At 42.5% G+C, this 13,268-nt stretch overlaps 1 protein-coding gene across 2 annotated transcripts in view; it reads right to left on the reverse strand.

The window, feature by feature from the left end:
• The window catches only part of LOC107976733 (stimulated by retinoic acid gene 6 protein-like), a 52,222-nt gene that overhangs the window by 9,125 nt on the left and 29,829 nt on the right, over window positions 1–13,268 (reverse strand). For both annotated transcript variants that reach the window (XM_016961293.3, XM_016961292.3), the window contains 3 exons: window positions 5,327–5,455; window positions 4,395–4,465; window positions 2,548–2,659 (listed from right to left, as the gene is read on the reverse strand). In XM_016961293.3, the coding sequence (XP_016816782.1) occupies window positions 2,548–2,659; window positions 4,395–4,465; window positions 5,327–5,455 (312 nt within the window). The remainder of the gene's footprint in view (window positions 1–2,547; window positions 2,660–4,394; window positions 4,466–5,326; window positions 5,456–13,268) is intronic.

Here is a 13,268-nt window from a genome sequence, read left to right on the forward strand (position 1 = left end):
GAAAGGTCAAGGTTTGGTGTTTTATTTTTTTCCAAATGGAAAATATAGAATCATTTTAGTACTTGCCATTGGCATTGAGACAAAATGGGCAATTTAAGATGAGAAAATTTTCAGGGCATGTTCATTTCAGCTCCAGCTTCATTAAAGAAATGACTGTGTCTTGACCCCTTTGTCTTTCTAGTCAATCCAGGGAGGTAAATCAGCTCTAACACATTTTTCTCCAAGTGTGGTCATCCCAGCCAGGTATATCAATGCTAGCAGCCACAAATACTACACGTGTCCACCTGCCATCAGTTACAAGCCCCTCTCTCAGTTTCCCACACAGGTGTGAGAACAGGTGGCTTATGGTTTTACCTTTGGTGACACTGATCAGCTCTTTCACCTGCAGGATGACTGGGGTCAGGACCCCTGAATGGTTCGTGAAGGTGATGTAGCTTTCCAGGTTGTTTTCAAGCACATCCAACTCATCTCTCACGTACACAAACACGCAGAACTCGATGACAATGAAATGGGGACACAGAGCAAAGGTTTCCAGGTCTCACCTGAGTCCAACTCAGCATGGGAATAACATATGGATTTTCCTTTGGGGTCAAGGCCAGTGTCTTCTAGGCATTCAAAGCTCTTCTGAAAATGATTCTAGACATTGACTATTCTAAGATGAATGGGATTTTGAGTTCTTGGGAGACAGAAATCACTTCAAGGTCTGTTCTTTATCCTCCAGCAAACAAGACAAGGGCCCACAAGGGCTCAAGAAACTCTACAAACATTCATGGAACCAGTAAAAAAAGAATGACTAACTTTGAGTAAGGGGTGATCTGGGGGACAATTCCAGCCCTATCTCACTGATCCCCTTCACTGATCTTTGCAGGAGCCACACTGGAGAAATGTACAAATATTTCTTGTACAAATGTCATGGTTGCCCAACATCTTATCATCCTGTTGTCATGCCATTGCTTCTATAGTTCCTGCTGCCAGTTCACTCACAAACCCAATCGCGTTTATCTCTGAAAGTGGAGTTCATACACTATCATGTTCATGCACCTGCTCGATCTTGAATGATTTGCTAAACTTCCAGAGCATTTCACTTTATCCTTTTTCTCTCTTAAGATGGCAGGTCCCTCATACCATGTCTTATCTCCTTCTCATAGACCATGAGCTTCTCCCAGCCCAGGACTGAGCTGAATCAGCTCTCTGCCCTCTTCCAACTCTTAGTCCAGTGCTTGGCATAGAGTAGATATTCCATAAATACTTAAGAAACAATGTAATCCCAAATTTGTTATTCATTGTTACACAGAACTATAGTTGTCCCTTAAAATCCATTCTCCCTTCTTTGGGCACAGAGCTAGACTACATTTCCCAGCCTCCCTTATATTGGGTATGGCTACATGACTAGGTTCTTGCCAACAGAAGAGGAGTAGAAGGAATATATGATACTTCCACACCTAGTCCATGGAAACCCTCCACAAGCATCTCTCCTTGCTTTGCCCCTTTCTGTTGACTATATGCAGATTGTGATGAGGTCCTCCAGGATGGTGAAGGCACATGATGGAAGAATTCTGGGTTTCCGAACGACCACACAGAGGAGTGCAGCTTCCCCTACCTGAACACTAAACTCACCACTGTTGTGTGGGTAAAAAGATATATACTGTTAAGCCACAGGAATTTAGGAGGTTATCTGGTACTTCAGCATAACCTACCTAATACACTCACCTAAAAACTTAATCACAGGATTTACTTAAATAGGTATTCTCCTACTACATTTAAAATGAACAGAAGACAATTTAGCCTTGCCATTTTTATGCATCCATTTTGACCCTACTTTTAACTCAGCCATTTTATCTCAGATAACTTTGACCACACAAAATGTTTTGATTCTATTCTTAATAAAATATTGAAGTCAGAATTATGCCAGCACTTAAAATGTCTTGTTGAGAAAGCAAACTTAAAAAAGAATGTTTAATCTGCTTAAAAATATAGTATGGTAAACCAATTCTAGTTATCTGCTTTTATTTTTAATTCAATTAAAATAAATTCAATTATTAATTTATAAGTTCAATAATTTTAAATTCAATTATTGAAAAAGAATTGAAATTATTTTTTTAGAATCAATTATTTTACATTTAAATGATTTGATTTTTGCTCACAGAAAAATTTATTGATCACAGATTCTACTATTCTAAGTTTTCTTTAGGGATGACTATTTCTACCAAGTAAACTTTCCTGGCTCAAATTTTGCATATCAAAATATTCTTAAATATATTTTTCTTCTATCAGGTTTTAGTTGATAATAAATTTTACCATGTGGCATTTTAACCATTATAGTTTTATTTTTTGTGGATTATTTTTACTAGTCATATTCACCATGTGGGTAAAAGTGTCCTTGGAATCAAAATGGTGGGGTTGAAGCATTGTACTTCTTTGACTTACCAAGATTCAATTTTGACCCAGCTCTTTAGGACCATGCTGCTTGCCTCAAAGACTCCATAACCCCATCCCCAACCCTGCCCCATTTATAAAATATAAAAAGGTTTTCTTAGAGCTACTTACAAGATACAGGCAGATGAATGCCAACACAATGGTTCCAATCATTCTGCCTGGAAATTGAAAGCAGGGATCCCACTCATATATCCTGGTTTGGAACCAAGACTTTTTTCTCTCTCTGTGGATAAGAAATAAATATCAAGAGATGAGAGGCTGGTAGGAAAACGAATGCCTGATTCATCTGAAAATAACCCCACCTTCTTTTTAATCTTAGAGTATATTATAGAAAGAGAACACTGTTAGCTTCCATGGTTTTCATTCTCCCCTTATTCTTAAGGACAAAAACTGGATTTTATTTTGGGCAGAAATTCACCAAACTAAAAGATTAAAGTTCCCAACCTGTCTTGCAGCTACGAGTGACCAGACTAAATCCAGGCTAATGACATGTGACCACAAGTGTGGTGTGGAACTTTGGAGAGGCTGCTCAGATGGAACTAACGCAGCTGGGAAAGCTGCCTTGTCTTGCCTTGCCTGCTGTCTGAAATGCAGATGTGGTGGCTGGTCCAAGCTGGAGCTCCAGCAGCCACATTGGACCATGAGACAGCATTGAGGATGGAAAGCACATACATGATGCTAGAACAGAAAGACAGGTGACTGGTGAACTGCCATGGTGGGCAGTCCAGGGTCAGGATGGACTGCTCACCTTCAGAGTTTTTTATAAGAGAAAGTAATAAATCTCTCTCTTGGTTGTGCCACTATTATTTGTGGTTTTCTACTACATGTAGCCAAACTGAATTCTAACCAAAGTACTAGCTTTGCCACTGTGTGACCATGGACCAGACACATCCCTTCACTGGGGCATATGCCCACATGCATAGTAAAAGGAGCAGATGTGGTGGTGGCTTGTATGATTCTAAGATCTGCTGCTTTTGCCTGACAACATCTATATCCTCCTCTACTGGTAACAGCACCTCAGTTTTATTTTGTTTGTTTCTTTTGTTTTTGTTTTGATACATGGTCTCGCTCTGTTTCCCAAGCTGCAGTGCAGTAGCGTGGTCACTGCTTACTGCAGCCTTGACCTCTGAACTCAAGTGCTCCTCCCACCTCAGCCTCCCAAGTAGCTGGGACCAGACGTGCACCTCCACACCTGATTAAATTGCTCATTTTTTGTAGAGACGGGGGTCTCATCATGTTGCCCAGGCTAGTCTTGAACTTGTGAGCACAAGCGATTCTCCCGCCTCGGCCCCCCAAAGTACTGGGATTACAGGCAAGAGTCGCCATGCCCAGCCTAACACCTCAGTTTTAATTTGGGGAACCACCACTCTCTGACCCTGGGTCTTAGTGGGTAAGTGATGCTGATCCCACTTCCTGGCTCCACGGGAAGGGGAGGGACATGTGACTCAGGCTTAGCCAATCAGTGCACTACAATCACTGCCACAGTAAGTGGTTCTGGGGTGGCGTGTGATCCAATTTGATCCAGTGAAATACATTTGTGGGACTTTTGTTTGAATAACTGGAAAGGAGCATTCGTCTTTCTTCTGGGCTTAAACCAGGAGGGTATAAACTTAAGAGAGTCTGGGCACCACCATGTGGAGGAATCCCACCTAACTGTGAGGCCCACACATAAAAGCAGAGCTGAGGGGAGATTGAGGGAGAGAGACCTAGTTCTGATGATATCAATTAAGCCTCTGGATCCAGCTTGCCTGAAACTGACTACCTCTAGACTTTTTAGTGATGGGAGCCCATAAATTTCCTTTCTTGCTTTAATCCAGTTTGAGTTGGGTTTCTGTTTTTAGCAAATGAGAGTCTTGACCACTACAGTGCCTTTCTGGTCATCCCAGGCTCTGTCGCATCATCAGAGCTCACCAGAGTGGGAGCAAACCTGCAGGTGAATGAACAGAACTGTGGCTTACTGAGGGCGGGGTATCCTCAGGAGCTGCTTGACGTGCTCTCCCTGGTGCGCTTCCGGGACAGATTTTTCTTCCTGTAAGACAGCAGACAGGCTTACACTTTGGCTCACAAATTCTTGTTAGTGTTTTGATCTTAAGAGGGGGCAATGGCCACAGAGGGCCAGATTGGGGGTAGGAGTTGCTCTTTTGGATTTAGCCACGCTGTGGTCAAGATAGGTCTTTTCCTCCCCCCTACACCCCACTGTTGAATTTGCCCCATGCCAAAGAGGCTGTGTTTGACAGTGGTTAAGGAAGAGGCTCCACAACTGAACTGTCTAGGTTCCATTTCTGGCTCTGCTACAGGTTAGCCATGTGAAAGGAAAATATCTTGGGCCCCCAAAATTACTAAGCTAAAGGGAAAAGTCAAACTGAGAACTGCTTAGGGCAAATCTGTCTTCCATTCTATTCAAAGTCACCCCTCTGCTCACTGAGATAAATGCATATCTGATTGCCTCCTTTGGAGAGGCTAATTAGAAACTCAAAAGAATGAAACCATTTGTCTCATCTACCTATGACCTGGAAGCCCCTTCCAGTTTTCCCGCCTTTCCAGACCGAACCAATGTTCATCTTACATATGTTGACTGATGTCTCATGACTCCCTAAAATGTATAAAACCAAACTGTGCTCTGACCACACTGGGCACATGTTGTCAGGACCTCATGAGGCTGTGTCATGGGCACGTGTCTTCAACTCTGACAAAATAAACTTTCTAAATTAACTGAGACTTGTCTCAGATTTTCAGGGTTCACAGCTGGGTGACCTCAGGCAACTCAACTCACCTCTCTGCATCCAAGTTTCTGAATTCAGAATGTGAGGAGTAGTAACAGTACCTGCCTCTCTGGCTGTTGTAGAGATTAAACCCATCAGCACATGCAGTGCTCATACTTAGTACTCACCACCTGGAGCTCCCAGCCGAGGTGCACCCTCAGAGCCTTGACAAACATATGCAGGAAGCGGCCCAGCAGGAAGGCAAGGCACAGCAGCGAGGGCCGGTAAAACACGAGGGTCTCATACTTCCCCACAAACTGCAACAGAAGCAGATCTCAATGCAGCTCCAGGCAGGTGGGGCCGAGCCACCTGCTGAAGCTGCAGGACTCTGCCTGCCCCAGCTTGCTCCAGCAAGGCCCCCTCTCTCAGGCTTGTGAGTCAGTGGCCAATCCCTGATCCCCCAAACCCCCATCGTCAGAATGGGCAGTGAACTTGGAGCACAGCAACCCTGCATTCAAGTCTTGGCACCTTCATTTTATTTTATAAAGCTAGCTTTCCAGTCTGGGTGACAGAGCAAGACCCTGTCTCAAAACAAAACTAGTTTTCAAGGTATTTTTTTCCTTATTAGGAAGTTATTAATAAATACTCCTTTTGGAAAATATATGAGTGAGAGAGTCGGAGGTGGGTAGGTAGATGGGAGCAGGAGGCAGAGAGGGAGAGGGAGAAGGAGAAACAAAGAGAGAGGAAGAAATGGAAGGAGGGAGGTAGAGAAGAAGAAATAACCCATAATTGCCATAGGCTGGGAGCAACACAAGCTGAGGGAAGAGTAACAGTTCTCTCAAGATGGTACTCATCGGTTTTCTGTGTTTTTAGTTTTATTTTGATGAAAAAGATGGTTTTTCACTGTCTCAAAACAAATAATATTGTGACTTATCTTTTATACTTTACTGGTTTGTTTCATGTTTTTTACATTTCCAGAGTCATATTTCCTCCCACGGGAAATTGGGGTTTGACTTTGTGATGTTAAGGTGCAGGACGGAGATATGCTGAGATGCAGGGCTCATGTCTTCCCGTGATCCTCCTCTCCAACATATGCTTATGGCTAGATATGACCACTGTCAACATTCCTGTGTCTTTCATCTATATATCTATATGTACTATAAATTGAGGTTGTACCAAACATAAAGGTCTGCATATATGCGCTCCTGGCCCAGGTGGCTTTCTTGAGCTCCCCACAACCTGCTGGTAGCATTTCTAGGTGCATTGTGACATCCCTCTTTCAACTCACTCCTTTTCTGGGGTCCAGGGCTAAGGAGATGAACCAGTTCCCACCAATTCTGAGGACAATGCATGGCAAAGTTGGAAGGGGCTCATCTGGTCCAAGTCTTCCATTTTATAGAAAAAGAGATGAGCTACATAGAGTGAAAAGAAATGGACTTTGGAGTCAGCCAGACCTGGCCTCAATACCCAATTCCACTGCTTCCTGTAAGTGACTTAATGTACTTGAGCCTCACTTAATATACTAGTTTCTCACCTGTGAACTAGGTTTGATGAACTTCCCACCCTTCCAGGGCTGCAGAGAAGTAAAGCTGCACAGCTACAACTATCTGATCTTCAAAAAAGCCAACAAAAACAAGCAATGGAGAAAGGACTCCCTACTCAACAACTGGTGTTGGTATAACTGACTAGCCATATGCGGAAGATTGAAACTGGACCCCTTCCTTTCACCACAAACAAAAAGCAACCCATGATGGATAAAAGACTTAATTGTAAAACCTAAAACTATAAAATCTCTGGAAGAGGGCAGGTGTGGTGGCTCATGCCTGTAATCCCTGCACTTTGGGAGGCCAAGGCAGGGGGATCATGAGGTCAGGAGTTCGAGACCAGCCTGGCCAACATGGTGAAACCCCGTCTCTACTAAAAATATAAAAATTAGCCAGGCGTGGTAGTGTGCATCTGTAATCCCAGCTACTGGGGAGGCTGAGGCAAGAGAATCACTTGAACCCAGGAGGTGGATGTTGCAGTGAGCCCTGATCATGCCACTGCACTCCAGCCTGGGCAGCAGAGGAGGACTCTGTCTCAAAAGAAAGAAAAAAAAAAAAAACACTATAAAATCCTAGGAAATACCATTCTGACACAGGACCTTGGAAAGATTTCATGATGAAGATGCCAAAAGCAATTGCAACAAAATCAAAAACAGACTAGTGGAACCTAATTAAACTAAAGAGCTTCTGCATAGCAAAAGAAACTATCAACAGACTAAACAGACAGCCTACAGAATGGGAAAAAAATGTTTGAAAATTATGCATCTGACAAACGTCTAATATCCAGAATCTATAAGGAACTTAAACAAATGTACAAGCAAAAAACAAACAACCTCATTTAAAAAGAAAAAGGGCAAAGGACACGAACAGACACTTCTCAAAAGGCATACACACAGCTAACAAACATGAAAAAATGTTCAACATCACTAATCACTAGAGAAATGCAAATCAAAACTACAATGAGATACCGTTTCATACCAGTCAGAATGACTATTATTAAAATATTATTAAAAAGCCAAAAAATAGATGCTGGCAATGTTGCAGAGGAAAGGGAATGCTTATACACTACTGGTAGGTATGTAAATCAGTTCAGCCATTGTAAAAAGTAGTTTGGTGATTTCTCAAAGAAGCTGAGAATTACCCTGAGACTCAGTAATACTATTACTGAGTATATACCCGAAAGAATAGAAATCATTCTACCATAAAGACACATGCACACATATGTTAATCACAGTACTATTCACAATTGCAAAGATACAGAATTAACCTAAGTGTCCATCAATGGTGAACTGAATAAAAAAATGTGGCGTACATATACCATGTAATACTATGCACCCATAAAAAACACTATCATGTCCTTTGCAGCAATACAGATGGAGCTGGAGGCTATCCAGCTCCAGGTTAAATTCTTAGGTAAGGAAACTGGCCAGGCATGGTGGCTCACACCTGTAATCCCAGCACTTTGGGAGGCCAAGGCAGGCAGATCACAAGGTCAGGAGATCGAGACCATCCTGGGTAACATGGTGAAATCCCATCTCTACTAAAAATACAAAAAATTAGTCGGGCATGGTGGCGGGCACCTGTAGTCCCAGCTACTCAGAAGGCTGAGGCAGGAGAATGGCATGAACCTGGGAGGCGGAGCTTGCAGTGAGCTGAGATCGTGCCACTGCACTCCAGCCTGGGTGACAGAGTGAGACTCCATCTCAAAAAAAAAAAAAAAAAAAAAAAAAAATTATTCTAAGGAAACTAACACAGGAACAGCCAACCAAATACCACATGTTCTCGCCTATAAGTGGGAGTTAAATATTGAGTACACATGGACACAAATATGGGAACAACAGACATTGGGGCCTACTTGAGGGTGGAGGTTGGGAGGAGGGTGAGTATCAAAAAACTACCTATCAGGTACTATGCTTATTGCCTGAGTGACAAAATAATCTGTACATCACACCCCCATGACACACAACTTCCATATATAAGAAACCTGCACATGTACCCTTGAACCTAAAATAAAAAGTTAAAAATGAATTAAATAAAATGTGCATATAAAAAATAAACTGGATTTAGGCATGTCTATTTGTATATAAAAATGGAGCTACTGGCACAGTCATGAACCAACTAAAATATATCTCAGTATATTAAAATGGCTAATATTGATGTAAAGACAATCAGTAAGAGAAGAGAAAATATTTCAGATTGGATTTAGGGTTTTACATAAAATTATCAAAGGCGGGTTGCGGTGGCTCACGCCTGCAATCCCAGCACTTTGGGAGGCCAAGGTGGGTGGATTACCTGAGGTTGGGAGTTCGAGACCAGCATGACCAACATGGAGAAACCCCGTCTCTACTAAAAATACAAAATTAGTCGGGCATGGTGGTGCATGCCTGTAATCCCAGCTACTTGGGAGGCTGAGGCAGGAGAACTGCTTGAACCCAGGAGGCAGAGATTGCGGTGAGCCAACGTCGTGCCATTGCACTCAAGCCTGGGCAACAAGAGGGAAACTCCATCTCAAAAAAAAAAAAAAAAAAAAAAGAAAAGAAAAGAAAAGAAAAAGAAAGAAATTATCACTGCTGGAAAACCAACAGATTACATGTCAGATGGATCACAGCAGATGTGTGAGGACTGAAATAATGTGGAATAAACATTTTTTAAAAAGCTTCAACAACAGACTACATCAAGCAGTATAACAAATTTCAGAACTTGAAGTCAGATCTTTTAAAATTACCCCATCAGACAAAAATAAAGAAAAAAGAAAAAAGGAATGAACAAAGCCTACATGACATATGGGACACCATAAAGCAACCAAACATTTGAATTTTCAGTGTCCCAGAAGGCAAAGAGCAAACCATGGGGATAGAAAAGCTACTTAACAAAGTAATAAAACTTTTCAAGTCTACCAAGAGATTTAGATATGCAGATACAGGAAGCACAGAGATCCCCAAACAGAGGGTGGATCGCTTGAGCCCAGGAGTTTGAGACTGGCCTGGGCAACATAGTGAGATTCTGTCTCTACAAAAAAATACAAAAGTTAGCCAGGCATGCTAGTGTGTGCCTGTAATGCCAGCTACAAGGAAGGCTCAGGTAGAAGGACTGCTTGAGCCCAGGAGGGGGAGGTTGCAGCGAGCTGAGATTGCGCCATTGCATTCCAGCCTGTGTCTCCAAAAATAAAATGTCTTGAAACAAATGAAAATTGAAACGCAACATACCAAAACCTATGGGATACAACAAAAGCACTGCTAGGAGGGAAGTTGATAGCAATAAACACCTATATTTTAAAAGTAGAAAGATTTCAAATAAACAAACTAATGATACACCTCAAAGAACTAGAAAAGCAAGAACAAAACAAACCCCAAATTAGTAGAATGACAGACATAATAAAGATCAGAGCAGAACTAAATGAAATATATTTTGAAAACAATACAAAGAATCGATGAAACAAAAAAGGTAAACAAAATCGATAAACTGTTAGCTAGACTAACCAAGGAAAAAAAAAAGATGAACAAAGTAAACAAAATCCAAGATGAAAAAGAAAACATTGCCAGGCACAGTGGCTCGTGCCTGTAATCCCAACATTTTGAGAGGCTGAGGCAGGTGGATTGTTTGAGCTCAGAAGTACGAAACTAGCCTGGGCAATGTGGTGAAACTCAGCCTAAAAAAATACAAAACTTAGCTGGGCATGGTGACACATCCTTGTGAGAGGTGACAATGTGCTAGCAGCCCTCGCTTGCTCTTGGTGCCTCCTCGGCTTCGGCGTCTGCTCTGGCCGTGCTCGAGGAGCCCTTCAGCCTGCCGCTGTGCTGTAGGGGCCCCTCTCTGGGACTGGCCGAGGCCGGAGCCGGCTCCCTCTGCTCATGGGGAAGTGTGGAGGGAGAGGCGCGGGGGCGGGGGGTTGGGGGGTGGGGAGGGGAGCCGGGGCTGCCCGCGGGGCGCTCGCAGGCCAGTGCGGGTTCCGGGTGGGCGCAGGCTTGGCAGGCCCCGCACTCGGCTCGGCAGGCCGGCGCCTGCTGGGCTTGATCGGGGTACGAGCTCCCTCTGGGCTGCCAGAGTGCCCGGGCTAGGTGCACAAGTGGGATTTGCCCCAAAAATGCAGAGGTAGTTCAACATACACAAATCAACAAAGATGACACATCACATCAACAGAAAGAAGGACAAAAACCATAAGATCATTTCAAGAGATGCAGAAAAAGCATTTGATACAATTCAAAATCTCTTCATGATAAAAACTCTCAAACTAGGCATTGAAGGAGTATATAATACCTCAACATAATAAAGCCTACATATGACAAACCCACAGTTAACATCATACTATCACAGCTTTCAGCTTTTCCTCTAGGAACTGGAACAAGACAAGGATGTCTATTTTCGCCACTCATATTCAACACAGTACTGGAAGTCTTAGCCAGAGCAATCAGGCAATAGAAACAAGTAAAAGACATCCAAATTGGAAAAGAGAAAGTAAAATTGTCCCTCTATGCAGATGACATGATCTTGTATCTACAAAAACCTGACAACTCCAGCAAAAGCTCTTAGATCTGATAAATAAGTTCAGTAAAGTTGTAGGATATGGCCAGGCGTGGTGGCTCATTCCTGTAATCCCAGCACTTAGGGAGGCCAAGGCGGGAGGATCACCTAAGGTCAGGAGTTCAAGACCAGCCTGACTAATACAGTGAAACCTCGTCTCAACTAAAAACACAAAAATTAGCCGGGCATGGTGGCATGCGCTTGTAGTCCCAGCTACTCAGGGGGCTGAGACAGGAGAAGCGCTTGAACCCAGCAGGCAGAGGTTGCAGTGAACCAAGATTGCTCCATTGCACTCCAGCCTGGGCTACAGAGCAAGACTCTGTCTCAAAAAAAAAAAAAAAAAAAAAAAGTTGTGGGATAAAAAAATCAACATACAAAAATTAGTAGCATTTCTATACACCAGTAATAACTAGCTGAGAAAGAATTCAAGAAGGAAATCCCATTTATAATAGCTACAAGAAAATAAAATACTTAGGAAAAAAATTTAACCAAGTAGGTGAAAAACCTCTACAAGGAAAACTACAGAACGCTGATGAAAGAAATTGAAGAGGACATAAAGAAATGGAAATCAAATCCATGCTCCTGGATCAGAAAATATTAATATTATTAAAATGACCATACAATCCAAAGCAATCTACAGATTCAATAAAATATCTATCAAAATACCAATGCCATTTTTCACAGAAGTAGAAAAAATGATCCTAAAATTCATATGGAACGAAAAAAGAGCTCAAATAGCCAAAGCAATCCTAAGTAGAAAGAAAGCTGGAGACATTATACTATCTAACTCCAACATATATTACAAGGCTCTAGTGACCAAAACATCATGGTATTGGTATAAAAACAGGTATAAAATGAAACAGGATAGAAAACTCAGAAATAGATCCATACATTTACAGCCAATTGATTTTCAACAAAGGTGTCAAGGACATTCACTGGGGAAAGGACATCTCTTCAATAAATGGTGCTGGGAAAACTGGATATCCACATACAAAAGAACGCGACTAACCTCCTACCTTTCACTATATACAAAAATCAACTCAAGATGGATTAAAGACTTAACCATAAGGCCTGAAACCATAAAACTACTAGAAGAAAACATAGGGGGAAGCACTTAAGGACACTGGTATAGGAAAAGATTTTATGGCTAAGACTTCAAACGCACAGGCAACAAAAACAAAAGTAGACAAATTGGACTATATTAAACTAAAAAGCTTCTGCACATCAGAGGAAACAACACAGTGAAGAGACAACCTGTTGAATGGGAGAAAATATTTGCAAACTATTCATCCAACAAGGAATTAACATCCAGAATACACAAGGAACTCAAATACCTCAACAGTAAAACATGATAATAATTCCATTTAAAAGTGGGCAAAGGGTCAGGCATTATGGCTCATGCCTGTAATCCTAGCACTTTGGGAGGCTGATGCAGGTGGACTGCTTGAGCCCAGGAGTTTGAGACCAGCCTGGGCAACATAGCAAAACCCCATCTCTACAAAAAAAATACAAAAATTAGACTGAGTCTGGTGATTCATGCCTGTAATCCCAGCACTTGGGGAGGCCAAGGCGGTAGGATCGCTTGAGCCCAAGAGTTCAAGACCAGCCTGGGCAACATAGTCACTAGTGCAGAGAACAGGAATCTATACTCATACCCTTATTGTGTATATATATATATGTATACACACAGTATATACAGGCTCATGCCTGTAATCCCAGCCCTTTGGTAGACTGAGGCAGGCACATCACTTGAGTTCAGGAGTTCCAGAACAGCAACATGATGAAACCTGTCTCTACAAAAAAAAATTAGGCAGCTGTGGTAGTGCCCGCTTGTGGTCCCAGCTACTGGCTACTCATGAGGCTGATACAGGAGGATCACTTGAGCCTTTCCTGCTTGCTTCGCTGAAGGCATCAGGCAGCTTCATGGCTGGGATCAACTCTTCTCAAAGAAGGTCCTAGCAGGACTGGGTGTCCACACCCAGGATATGGGTCCTGCAGAGAGTTTGTAATACTTACCCCTCAACCTTGGGGAAGGAGGAGGGGCCGGTGCCTTGAGGACTTACTG

Source organism: Pan troglodytes, chromosome 11, assembly GCF_028858775.2.
Source record: "Pan troglodytes isolate AG18354 chromosome 11, NHGRI_mPanTro3-v2.0_pri, whole genome shotgun sequence".
Taxonomy (NCBI): Eukaryota; Metazoa; Chordata; class Mammalia; order Primates; family Hominidae; genus Pan; species Pan troglodytes.